Source organism: Crocodylus porosus, unplaced genomic scaffold, assembly GCF_001723895.1.
Source record: "Crocodylus porosus isolate Cpor-Errol unplaced genomic scaffold, CroPor_comp1, whole genome shotgun sequence".
NCBI classification, from domain to species: Eukaryota; Metazoa; Chordata; order Crocodylia; family Crocodylidae; genus Crocodylus; species Crocodylus porosus.
Window position 1 is genome coordinate 2,347,912 of NW_017728945.1, and position 13,969 is coordinate 2,361,880.

At 44.6% G+C, this 13,969-nt stretch overlaps 1 protein-coding gene across 1 annotated transcript in view; it reads right to left on the minus strand.

Annotated features, from left to right (window-relative positions):
• Positions 1–13,969, minus strand: part of ZFR2 (zinc finger RNA binding protein 2) — a 124,775-nt gene that overhangs the window by 35,890 nt on the left and 74,916 nt on the right. The window contains exons 7-9 of the mRNA XM_019550679.1: positions 13,219–13,450; positions 12,314–12,474; positions 5,272–5,391 (exon numbers count right to left, since the gene is read on the minus strand). Of these exons, the coding sequence (XP_019406224.1) occupies positions 5,272–5,391; positions 12,314–12,474; positions 13,219–13,450 (513 nt within the window). The remainder of the gene's footprint in view (positions 1–5,271; positions 5,392–12,313; positions 12,475–13,218; positions 13,451–13,969) is intronic.

The following is a 13,969-nucleotide window of genomic DNA, read 5'->3' on the forward strand; positions in this document are numbered from 1 at the left end:
TTTTTTTTTTTTTTTTTTCCACAAGTACTGGAAGCTGGCACATTTGGGGCAGCCATTGGGCCTGGCTGACTCGGAGATTCGGCAGCAGCCAAATCTCCAAATCGGATTTGGTCAAATTGATTCAGCCCAGTGATTTGAATCACCAAATCGAATTACTGTCCCCTGAATCAGCCGAATCTGAAGCAAACAGGCCTACTGTGCAGTAATCAGCGTTACTGTGTAGTAGCATCCCTGAACAGCTTCTTGGTGACACTGACTGCGCAGCAGCATCGCATCATGCTTTCTGCCAGCTACTACACGGTAGTTACGAGCTACTGCACAGTCGGCGTCTCATGCAGATGTGGGACACTGTGTTATGATTCTTTAAGTAGTTCTTTAGCTAAATTGGCATAAGCAGCCACAGTATAAAATTAACCTTCCTTCTGCCTGTCCCCCATCCCTCAGGGAATTTAAGTCTTAAACTGTGGACAGACATAATAGTTAATTTGATACTGAATGATTCCAATATATGCTGTTATGATGTAATGGTTATTTCTTCCTCCTCCTACAGCTATATAAATGTAACAAAATCATTCTCACTTTAACTCTGTTTCATTTAGGTTACAGTTACAGTGATTTAGCTCATTTATATAAGAACGTGTAGATGTATCAGGTTGTTTTTTTTTTTATGTAACAGTTGATGTGTTCTCCTCAGCAGAAACATCCTCTCCCATTTTAAAGGGATTTAACATCCACAGCTTTAGTAACCTATTCTAGATCCTAGCCAGACCAGTTGTAGGAGAGAGGATGTACCCACAACTCCCACGAAAATTAAAGAGGGGAGTGTGTTGTGCATCTCTGAGTGATCAGACTCAGAGCCGGTCTTACGGGGATGCAATGTGGGCGACTGCCCAGGGCAATCTGGTCAGCGAGGTGTCCCACACACACGAGCAGCCCACACTCACAGCAGCGCTCTCCCCTTAGCCCCAGGCACGAGAAGCAATACCCAGCCCAATCCCCTCCCTCCCACCCCCTCCAGTTGCTGCTCAGAAGGAGCCATGCTGGGCAGGTCAGGCAGCAGCACCGTGCCATTCCATTTCTCTGCCAGACTGTGCTCCACACCCCTGCCCACTTACCTCTGCCTGCAGCAGTGCCATTGACTTGGGAGGCTCCAGGGGGAGGGGGAGAGAGAAGGGGAGAAGCCAAAATAGAAGTCTGCCCAGGATGCCATTTTCTCTAAGGCCGGCTCTGATCAGACTCAATGAGTGTGTCTACATGTGCTATAAGCATGGAGCAATAAACTCTGGTGCATATTGTGCTGGAGATTATTGTTTACATGTGTACTCAGAACTACAGCAGGGTGAGCTGGATTGCAGCAGCCCCAGCTGGCAGGAGGCCGGGGGGTGGGAGTCAGCCTGCTAGCCTGGGGCTCTTCCAGTGCAGGACTAGCTAGCAGGCAGCCTCCGTACTGAAGCCCCCCCCCATGCCCCAGTCAGCCCTGTCAACACCTACATGTGCATTGCTGTACACCAAATAATGTTGCCATTGGATAGCAGTTGTGTTTACAAGTACTACTCTACAGCAGAGTTAATTAGTTTACTATGGCCTAACAGGGCCACAAGTGTAGATGCTGAGACTTTACTGCAGAGTTAATTAGGCAGTTCCTCAGTAAATATCTCACATAGATGCACCCAATGTGACCTAAGTGAGGCATGCAGAACAGAGGTGTCCAACTATCTACCATCACATAAATCCAAACTCTAAAGTAAAAGTGCCTCAATGGTGATATTCAAAAACCTAATGCAGGGATGATTTTAAATATTTGGGAAAGTCTGAAAATCATTTTGCTAGTTTGACTAATATTAATGTAACTTCGTTTAAATGAGGAATTTCCTTATGAAAATGGGATGTAAGGTAAAAAATACTTTATTTGCTACTGCTCCTCCTCTAGCTAAATATCAGTGATGGGCTATGGCAATGTAACTTGTTGCTATGGCAATGTCACTAATCATGCTGCTGCTGCTACTCTGCCATAGCAACGAGCTACTCCATAGTAGCTTGTTGCTACTGCGGTATAGGGTTGGAAACAACTTGTATGCTGCTGGGATGGGACTGCAGCAGGCAAAGCAAGTACCAAATGACTGTGTAGTGACAACTGTGCAGTCAGGGGCACATGTAGATGTGCCCAGTGTTCTTTGTGACACTGCTGCAGCAACCATATGTTGGTGATGTTACATGTGGCTACCATGCAGGTGATGCTACAAATAAAAGTAGCAAAAACAGGTGATCACTTAGCAAACAAGGCTCATGTTCTTAGACAAAGTGCCTTCCCAGGTAAAAATCACATGCATGGCTTTTTTTAATCAGAATATTTTTCTTATTACAGAAATGTTTAAAGTCTTTATATATCTTGCTATTAATGAATGGAAATTAGTGATTCGCTTTTATTATTTTTTAACAACAAGGCACAATATTTTAATTGTGTAGGTTTGGTAATATTGCTGAACATAAAGAATGGTTAATTAATTCTTGACTTGAAAAGGATATGACTTCTACATACATTATTTCTGTGCATTAGAAAGGACAAGTTACGGTCATAATGATTTTTAAGGTTCTGCACTTGCTTTCAAGATAGAAACTAGAGCAGACCCCAGATGGACAATTATAGTCCTCCAGCAGCTGACGAGTAGCCAAATCTGTCATCCTAATGAGACAATCCAAACGAAATGCCTGATGACCTACTGAGGAAATGTAAGAAAAATTCATTTTCTTTTGCCTTTCTATCTTAGATCTAGTTAGATCTAGCCCTTTTCTACCACTGGATACTGTAATGTAAAGCATTTTTTATGATCAGAAACTGCTGTGCATTCACTCAAGAAACTCCCGAACAGTTTTTTATTCATCACTTATAAATGCAATTTTGAGTCAGTCACTGCAAGAGTTAAAACTGACCAGATACATTCTTCTAAGGGTAGAAACTTAGAAGTACTAAATACCATAAGTCTATAAACAGGAACTGTATTGACTGATATTTGAATCTCCAGATTAAAAATGGGCTTGACGGAGTAGGTTTTTTGTTTTGTTTTGTTTTTTTGATCTACACAGGACCTTGAACTTTTCATAATAATTCCAATACTTTTGTTTCCAAACCAACAATGTTTGCATCCCAGTGACATCCACTAACTCAAAGCTAATTTATTCTCTTAACACTGCCCCTGAAAATTTAATACTTATGTGTGATGATGCAGGATAGGTAAGTGCACAAGACAGGTAAGTGAAGGTGGATCACTTCCTATAGCTGTTCCACTTCATAAAATACTACTCAAGTTCACCATCTAGTGGTCACTTGAAACTTTAAAGAATGGCAGAACTCAGAGTAGAGGTGCACCTTATAGACTAACTGAATCAGAGATGTGCAAGGGAGCTGTTGCTCACAAAAGTTTATGTTTTCTGATTCAGTTAGTTTATAAGGTGCACCTTTACTCTGACTTCTGCCTGACTTCAGACTAACATGGCTAACTCCCTCTCAACTTCAGGAATGTAAAACAAGTCACTGAGGTTTTGGAATGGAAGACACTAATTACCATAAAAGCAGCATTACCAAAAGCTAAGCTTTTTTGTTACAAAAATTTTGGAAAGAACAGCTGCCAACAATGAACTGTATATGAGAAAATCTGACTCAGTCCCATAGCATTCATAATGACCCAAAAGAGGTCAAAACTCTTAAGGTACATTTATGTTTGATTCAGTATCTAAAGGAATACGGTGTGTCTGCACGTGTTTTTACATGCACCTAAACTTAATGCGCAATTGCCTAATGTGCATTAAGGCGATTTAGGTCTGCGTTTACATGTGTACATGCTAAAGACGCATTAATGCAGTGTGCAGACCAACTTGGGACTAAAGTTAGTCCAAAGTCAGTCGACATACACAGCGTCTACATGTGTGTTAAGGCGCTTTAGCTATCTGCACATAAACCTGATACTTGCTTTTGCAGGTATAAAATTTAGGCGCGAATAGCCTAAAATTGCCATTTTTAAGGTGCATTAAGGGTGCACGTGTGGACCCACACTCTTAATGCACTTTAAAAATGGCTAACACACCTTAAATTGGCACGTATAGACACGCCCTGTATGTCTGACTAGAATGAAAATTTTCTCCTTCCACAATGACTGGATTCTTCTAGATTTGGTTTAGAATAATGGGAAATCATTGCCTTGGCCATAACATCAAGTTTGCACTTTCACTAAAGAATGATGAAGACACTTGGTGGAACAACTCATTTAGAAAACCTGTTGGAATGACCAATCATAGAAAACTATAACTATGTTTGTCATTTAAAATTATGTAGGTAAATAACTGGTAAAGAAATTCAGCACTTGGCTCCAAAAGCTATTAGCTATTGATCTTAAAGCTGTCTCTAGTTATTGTAGGATCTTTCCTCTCCTGCCTGGAAGGCAGTATCACTATGTTCCTTCATGTAAACCAAACACGTATAAATACGAATTATTTTGCTGTTAACTGAACAGCTTTGAATTAGTGCTTAGAAATTGCAAACTGTGGGCCACATATTCAAGATTCCTGAACTGAGATTTTTTAGTAAAAAGATGTCTCCAGCTGATCATCTCCCCTTGGCTGCCAACCCAAAATGTTTTTACTGACAATCTGCAAACTTTTTACTGACAACTAAACTTTTTTACTGACATATGTTTTACATAATATAAATGTAACCCTTCTGCCAGGCCCTGGATGGCTGTAACAGGGATCAGGTTCAAATGTAGGAGTTTAACACCAACTTTCTAAATTGGGCTTGAGCCTCCGCCCAAAAACCTGTGAAAATAAATTTTAACTGAGTGTTGTGCTGTAAACAAACTTGCCCACTCACAAGCATCTAAACAGGGCTGATTACAGAAGAAAAGGAAAAGACACGTTGTTAGAGAAAACCGTAACCAGTAAACATTAAATGAAACACAAACCACTAATAGTCTTTGTCATACCTGACTGCAGCAATGGCTTTACATTATGCTGTCTCTGCTCAAAGGGTCCTGAAATCACTCCTACACCCTGACACCCCAGCCACACCCTGCACCAGCCCAGCCCAGCCCAGCCCAGCCCTCACCCTTGACTCATCCCACTCCCTTTTACTTCTGATACAATATGAGATATTCTATAATCAGGGAAAAAAATTAAACAAGTGTTTTTGCTCTTGGATTTTATCTGAGGAATTAAGATTAAAACCTCTACTGGCCAATGTTCCTATGACTCAGTATTGTGAGTCTGCCCCATTCACACCTTGTATTGCAGCCGATGTCTACGCCCCTTTAAATGCATGTCCTTTGCATTAGGATCATTGAAACTGCATTCACAGAGCTTGCAGTGAAACCGGATCATTTTGCCTTCATCATTCTGTACCTGAGAAACAAATTATAACATTTAATTTTTAAAGACACTGCTTGTGACAATAATATTATTTTCCATTTAAGAGGAGGCTTTCATTCCAAAGTATTTAACAAAGTGATAAAATACCAAGTATATCAATTTATCATCCAAAGGCTCTGTGGGCTGTGGCTTTTATTTCGCAATTATTTCGTGTGGAGGGCCGCTTCTCGAGTTCTGGCAAGCTGTTGAGGGCCACGTGGGTGGCCCCGCTCCTTGACAAGTGCCCTGCCCCCGGTTGCCATCTTGGGACTTGAAGTCCCATCATTAGCCCCTGACACCTTTGCCACCAGAAGTCCCTCCCCTTGCCCCCACAGAAGTACTCCTTTCCGTAAGGTTTGCCATCTTGGAACCAGAAAAATACCAACTTATATTCTAAAAATCAACCATTTACTACAACATTAATTTGATTTAAAAAAATATTTTTGTCCTAGTTTACATGTGTTAGTGTAGAATACGCAGTGGCAATTGTACAATAGCTTAAAATGAAGACGTAGTCTTGTATGTAGTAGAGGGATGTGGGTGGGTGGGTATAGGTTTGTGGGTGTGTGGGAATATGGAGTGTGGGGAAAGATGCGAGTGTGTGGGGGGTTTGTGGGAGGTGTAGATGTGTGTGTGTATGTGGGGTGGGGGAGCATGTAGGTGTGTGTATGGATATGTGGTGTGGGTGGCTGTGGGGAGCTGTGAGTGTGGGGTGGAGGTGGCTGGGGAGGGTTGCAGTATGTGTAGAGGGGGAGGATTTGCCCACAGCCCTCCCGTGGCAGGCAGAGCCCACCCAGTGGTCCTCTAAGCCCGAGCTCTGTGCTCCTGCTGCTCCTGTCCCCAGAGTGCCGGCATGACTGCATGCTTCTGATCACACCTACTTCTCCCTGTCTGCCACCACTGCCCATCTGCCGCTTTCCTGTTCCTCCCCACCTTGCTGCAGGGGGAAGTGGCAGCAAGCAGGCTCACAGACAGCAGCGACAGCTGGGCAGAAGCACGGGGCCCAGCATGTACTCTGCACTCCTGCCTATCTGTCGCTGCACTTCACATGCCCACTTGCTGCCCCTTCCCCCCACCTCATGCCGCTTTCACAGCTTCCTTGCCTACGGCTGCTGCCGCTCCTCTCCACCCTGCCACTGGCCGCCCTGGCTCCTGGGTGCCTGGACTGCAGCAGATGGCTCAGCCCAACCCTGAGGACTGGGGTGATCACCTGCAGTCTTCCCCTTCTTACATGAATTTCCCTCTGGCACAGGGAGGCAGGAACAGCCCCAGAGGCCAGGCCAGAAGCCTCTGCTCTGCATGGGACTTCCAGCTGGAAGGGGGGGGCTCGGGGGGCAGGGCCACCAAGCCTTGCTTCTGCAGTCACTTGGTCCTGCCAGCTGCTTCCCCTGGGTCCTACTGCCCCTGGCTTCTGTCAACTTTGACAGGCAGCCAGGGACAGATATATTAATTTTCTTCAAATATTCTTCCATCATTGCCAATTTGTCCAGTCAATCATCCATCCATGACTGACTCAACCCCTAGCCTTGGGCACTTGGACCCACAATTGACTGGGTCCCCATAAAGCAACCCAGTAAAACTAAAGAAAATCACCTGTTATTTTTTCAGGGCTGCAACTTGCCAGTCACAGCTGGCCAAGAGAACCCATACAACAATTCCTGTCCTCAACATTAACCAAGGTACTGCTTTTATTTGTCAATGACAGCAATCTCAGTCAGTGCAGCTTGACAGAGGGAAAGGAAATCAGGAGAGGGAAACCATGCTCACCAAGAGATCAGGAACATCCCTTCGTAGCCAAAACTCCAGCAACAATCACTTCAGTGGTTGAAAGCAGGGGAAACCTTCCTGGAAACACAGAGCCTAGGGAAGTGATTCTCAGCCAGGGTGCTATGGCACCCTAGGGTGCCTTGACATTGTTTCAAGAGTGCCACAGGATGCCATGCAATGTTAGCAATGTTAGGCGTGCAAACATAATTCACAAGAAAAAAACAGAGGGTACCTAATATACATGCTGGACGTTTGGCTCCAATACATTCTAACTAGCATGTGTCAGAGCAGACTTGATTAGCTGAGTCTGCTGAAGCATGCTAATTAACACGTTCCAGCAACCTCCACATCATGTGTATTCAGCATCCCTATGCTTCAAGATGGCAGCAGGGATGCTTGAACTCAAGCTTGTTTGACAAGCTTGAGTTCAAGCACCCCTGCCGCCATTTTGAAGCATGGGATACTGAATACATGTGATACTGTGGGTGTTTTAATTAGAATGGCTCTCGAAGCCACTATAATTAAAGCACCCTCTACCCCCACCCCAGAGCACATGTATAGACGCCCAGAAATTTCAAGCAGGAATCCATAGTGTCAAAAACCTTCTGACGGTTCATGGCTTTTCTGAATTCTTAGCCACAGAAGAACTGCTCTAGTATTTTTCTATACTCAGAAAGCAAGTGAAATTTAAGAGCATTTTCTGAAGGGTGCCTTGAATCTAGAAAGGCTAGAACCACTGGTCTAGGCTTAATTTCACACAGCATACTGCACAGAAACTCAGGATGCAGGAAATGCTGCCAAGACAGCCTTCCCTCCCAATCCCCCTACACTTTTTCCATTACTGGAATCAGATGACAGGGGAAGCAGTGGTCTCCATTAGGGAAAGGAGACGTTTGTTTCTTTCTCAGTGCAAGCCAAATTCCTGAAGACTGTTCTTCCAGAGATGTCTTCCCAGGCAGGATGGTTTTAAATGTCCCCGGAGTAGTTTCTTGGCTGAACGGCACAGAAGGGGAAGATGCAGTAAGAAGATGCTAGCTGCCTTGTGGTGTCACTGAAACAGAGGGCTACTACTGCTGCTGCTGCATGAAAGGGCAGGACTGAATTTCACTAAGACTAGTGCACTAACCTGGTGAGGCCAGACACCTTGCATGCCAAACCCCATGTCTATGTTCCAGGCTGAAAGGAAATGCTAAGGCCATCAGGGAGGCAGGGGACATGGTCAGTCAGATTAGGAAGAGAACAGCAGAGAGCCAACAGGGCAGTTTGTCTGGCAGGGGGGAGGAGAAGAAAAGGAGAAGGATCTTGTTCCTGGCTCCTAGAAGGTAAGTGAGTGCAGTGAGCTTGGTCTCCTGGTTTGACTGTGGTGAAGATTGTGTGCACTGAGTGAACGTTCATTTAACTGGCTAGTCAGTTTGTTGGTTGGGCCTTCTGCATGGAGTATTTGGTGAGGGTTGTTTGCTGAGCAGTTTCTGGAGGAGGAGTTTCTGCCTGTGCCCTAATAAGGGGGTGTTAATGAGCTTACCCAGGATTAGGAGAGCATGAAAGGGAGCACCTGAATGAACAGCAGAAGCAAGAGAAGACAGGAAAGCAAACAGGGTAGGCATTTATAGATGTGCTCTGGGGGGGGGAAGCAGAGGACACTTTTGCACAGCTCTGAGAGCCGCGTTAATTAGAAACACCCACAGCATCACATGTATCAGCATCCCCGCACTGAAAAAGGGTGGCAGGGTACTTTGAATTAAAGCTCATTGAACAAACTTTAGTTTAAAGTATCCCACCACCATTTTTCAGCCCGGGAACACTGATACACGTGACTCTCCTGTTAGATTCAACTTGAATCTAATTTAAAATTAATACCAACAAGATAACAAGATACAATTAAACAGTATAACAACCAGGGCCGTGCAAAATTTCGCTGGCTGTTCCGACTCATTTTGAACTCAAAACAGTGAAACTGAATCGAAACAATGAGCTTTGAAACAGCCTCGAAACAAAATGAGGCTAGTCAAAATGTTTCGAGTTTCAAAGCAGCCAGCAGCAAGGTGGTGGGAGACAGGGTAGAACCAGGGCTGTGCTCCCAGCACCAGCTGGGAGCGCAGCTGTGACTCTTCCCATCTCTTGCCCCCGGGCTACGGGAAGCCGATCACAGAACAGGGGAAGGCAACTGAGCTCAGGCTCAGTTCCCTTCCCAAGCGCTGAGATAAGACTGGGGAAAGGAACTGAGCCTGATCGCTCAGTTCCCATCCCCGGCCCTACGATCGGGCTGGGGTTGGGAACCCAGCCCAGCTGGGCTGAGTTCATTTCCCCAGCCCAATTGTGGGGCTGGGGTTGGAAAGTCAGCCCAGCTGGACTGAGTTCCTTTCCCCAGCACGATGGTCGTGCTGAGAAAATGAACTCAGTCCATCTCAGTGAAGTGAAGCCCAGGGAGTGAAGAGGTGCCCTGGTAGGGGTGCAGCTGGTATTGCTGGGCATAATCCAGAGGCAGAGGTAGGCTTCTCAAGTGATAAACTGGGAAAGCCTGTTGAGCAGAGGGGGACATCCAGAGTGTTGCTGAGGATAGCCCCTGGGCTGAGTATGGTTCTGCGGGTCTGCTACTGGTAACCTTAACCCTGGTGGGATCATGGTGGAGCCTGCTGCTGGTACCCATGGCTCAGGGACTGTGCTGCTGTGAGCTGGAGTAGATATCTGTCCTCATGGTACACTGGAGAGGGCAACTGGGCAAGATAAGCCTGCCCTGATAAGGCTTGATCCACACTAAAGGACATACTCTTGACTATGATGTCCTGCTGGCAGAGGTTGCCGCAAGTACCCTTGCCCATGCTGTGGGCATTAGTGGCTTAGGCCTGCGGGTAGGTATAGCTGAGGCTGCAGATGAAAGACTTGATGGTGACAACATAGAGAGCACTCTTTATGTTGTCTTTCTGCCTGGTGAGGGTAGCTTCAGCCATCTGCTGGGATCTCTTTCCACCTTGAGGGGTCTCCATGAGCATAAGAACATAAGAACTGACATTTACTGGGTCAGACCATAAATCTGTCAAGCCCAGTGTCCTGTTGCACTCAGTGGCCAAGAGCAGATGCTGAGGGGGAGGGTGATTAAGGCATGTCCAGTGTTTTCCGCTCCCTACTCCTTAGCAGCTCTGGGGCTCCCAGAATGGAGCTGGGATGGTGCTACTTTGTCCCTGTAGGTCTTATCCAAATACCTCTCTAACCTTCTCAGCTGCTACAGTTCAGCTACTCTTGTCTGTAAGAACCCTGAGCAACAGGAGCACTTTGCACTGCACGCAGATCTATGCTACTTCTCCTCTGGGAAGGTAACTGTACATATGGTACTTGGTGCAATAAATTGGGTATCCCCCGTATCTCTGCTGGACTGCTCCCTGCATTATAACTATTTTTGAAGGTTGTGTTTTTTTTGAAGGGTTAGTGTTGGGAGTGGTTGTTATTAGGCCTGTGTGAAATGGCACTATTCCGTTTCAACTTATTTCGAGGTTTGGACGGAACAGTGTTTTGTTTTGAATTTCATTTTGAGTCAAAACAGCTGTTCCACACTGCCATCCACTCTGCCTTCTGGTCCCAAAGTTCCTATGCTCAGAGAGTCCGTCTTCACAGCAGGTTTGAGACTGGGGTTATGGTCTACAGGCATGGATACAGTCCCAACCACAGCCTAGCTATGCCTTTTCACAGCTGTTCTGTGCCCCTGCCCAGTTCCTTCTTCATAGCCCTTATTACCGCTTTGCCCCAGTCCCAAGCCCGACTCCCCTAGGGCCTAGAGCAGATCCCCTCCATCTCCAATTCTGGGCCAGTTCTTATCTGGTGAAAGTAGCACCCTGGGGCTCATGCACCATTGATCTACTGGGTCAACGTGTAGGTATGCTGCCACACCACTGCACCCTGAAGGAAGGCCCTCCCGCCCTTGGCACTCTTTGTGTTTGGTTCTGTTGGACCACAGTTGCACTGTGCATCATCCCCACACCTTCCCAACCCCCACGGACACAGCACCCTCAATTCTCATGTCCAGTTCACAGAGCTGTTGTTTTAAGTTCAACAAAGAAAGTATGGGAACTTTTAACTGTTTGCATTGTTTAATAACAGTTCCAAGTGAGAATTCCTGGTGATTATTGAGCCCCAGGGGCTCAGCCTTCAGTGGTGCGTAGCAGCTCCCAGGTTGCCAAGTTTCCTCTGCCAGGCCTCTGGAAAGGCTTCCTCCTAGGCATGGCAGATGTTGTGTAAGACACTAAGATAACCATCCAGGTCAGGTATTGCTAGGTGACATTCTGGCATACTCCCAGTGCCTTCCACTATGCCTTGAGGTACTCAAAGGTGCACTTGGTCACATGGCAGCTGCTCAGTCAGTAGTTGAACCGTTTGTCTGACATCTAAGTGCCCTGTGGAAAGTTTAAGAGCCAGGAGAGTAGGTATGCTGGGTCCCTGAGTAATAGTGTGGGGAACAGTCACTCCCTCACTGTGATGCCAGTAGCCCTGTGAGCAAATTCTCCTGAGGTCATTAGGGGCACAAAGCTCAAGTTTCTAGACATCCTGATATTGTGGTTATTGCCCCACCAGCTGGTGGTAACATACGTAAATCGTCTCCAGTGCTCCATGAAACCCTGCAGCATGATGGAGAAGAAGCCCTTGTGGCTTACTCTGAGCTCTGGTTAGCAGGACCCAGAATGTGCCATTGGCTCAACACAGTCCAGAAAGCCCATGCGGACAAATCCAGTGATGTCCCCCTGTGAATTGGCAAGGCAAAGCAACTGTGGTGCCAGCCCCTTCTGGAATGCATGGCATACCTTCTGCATAGCTTCCTCTGCTGTGGACTTGCCCATGCCAAAATGGATTAGAGGCTGTTAATAGCCAGCTTTGAGATGGCAATGACCATATGCTTCTCTGTGGCAAAGACCATATGCTCTTAAATAGGGGTTCCTGCCTAAATTCTTCATTTGGATGCCCAAATACAGACCTGAAAATTGGATCAAGGTTATCTGATAGAAGATTAAATAGAAAGCACTGAATGAAGGCAGTGGTGAGATTGCTTTTCTAAGAGTACTTACTGTACACTAAACAAATCATGTTTAAATATTTTGGAAATTCATGGCGTTGCATTTTACATTTGATTAATTTGTGCACTAAAAAACCCATTAAGCATTACCTCTTCCACATAGTCATGTCCAACAGGTTGTATATCAAGTAATACTCCAGGGCCATCCCCAGAGCTATCATGTGTATGCTGTTCATTTGGTAGCTCTGATTTTGGTTGTAACACCTTCGATTCCTCTAGTTTGATGCTTGCTGCCTGAATCTTATTAGTCCCTAAAAGAAGATAAGTAGATTAATAATCAACCTGCTTCTTTACTACCTATGAAGGTATCCTTATTATAATTCATATTACAAATCCATATAATTAATTTATCTTCATAACACTAAATGGCATTCTTGCACTGTTAGTCCTAATTATTTGTTAAAATAGTAGCTGCTTATAGAAGTTAAAAATCTCACTGGCTGAGATTTACTATTCATTTGCACATCACTATTGAGTTCCATATCTAACGTTTTAACGTTATTAACTGCTACACAGGTGACAGCCTTTATTTATCAGCTACACATTCAGACTACTGCTAGTAGTTATGTTTAAAACATGAAGGAGTTATATCATGAACATGAAGATTAGGCAGCTGTAAAGATAAGAAAATGCTTATAGTAACTATACTTTCAAGCAGATTTCTATCAATTTTAGCAATGACTTTCCATTCTGCAGTCTTCTGAAGGTTGTAACTGCTCACAGAAGTAATGCAACCTAAAAGGGGCTCTTTAAGCATTAGGTTTTACAAGACAAGTGAGAAAAAAAAAACAACATTCCAGAATTATTTAGAAAGCCTGATGGTCAACTACTTTTTCCCTGGGCAGTTTTCCTAGGCAGTGATGGAAAAATATTAAAAGGTTTAATCTATTTGTATATGAGGGAATTATACCTTTTAAACAAAGTGTATAATGCTACAAAGCTTAGATGATATCGAAAAACCCAAGAAGTTAAAAATGGAGTTTAAAACAACATACCTGTAAACATTATCTTTGACGTGACTAGTTTCTTCACTGCCACTAGCTTGCCTGTGTTGCTTGCACTGTTAGTTGCTACAGCTGTTGGCTTCGTTGGTGCAACAGATACTGCTGTAGGGGCATGGGCAACTGGGTTACTTGCTGTGGTGATGGTAGGATCCGAACCAGAGTTCACTACTATAGGCTCTATTGAAGGGATGGGCTTTCCCAATTTAGTATGCAGCTTAACAACCTGAAATACATGTGGTAACTATATCAAAGGACAGAACTAGAAAGGGACAGAACTAGAACTACAAGTTAAACACAATAATATAAAAGTTTCCCTTGGAAAAATGTGTACATTTATAGGAAGAATGCAGCATAAGAGCAGCATATAATATGGCAATACAAAACTAGATTAAAAGACTTGTTCTGGGTACATCTACCCAGCAGAATGACGGTATAATTGTAGCATCTTCTAGTTTACTCTAGCAAAAGCAGTGAAGTTATCGTGGAATGGGATTTATGAAGGGGTACCGCAAGAAAATATGGACAGAGAAGTCTTGGATTAGAAACGCAGCCACCAGTCAATACCATATTGCTGATCACATATACAATTAAAGGTTCTGAAAGAGGTCCTTCAAGTCTGGCATTACTCTAGCAGCATGTTAGCTAGTTTTTAAGCAATCTGGTGGGATAGGCTTGTTCAAAACATTTCTAGACATCTAAAGTCAGCTCCTGCAGTCAGTCAAATCTTGAAATGGATAATCTA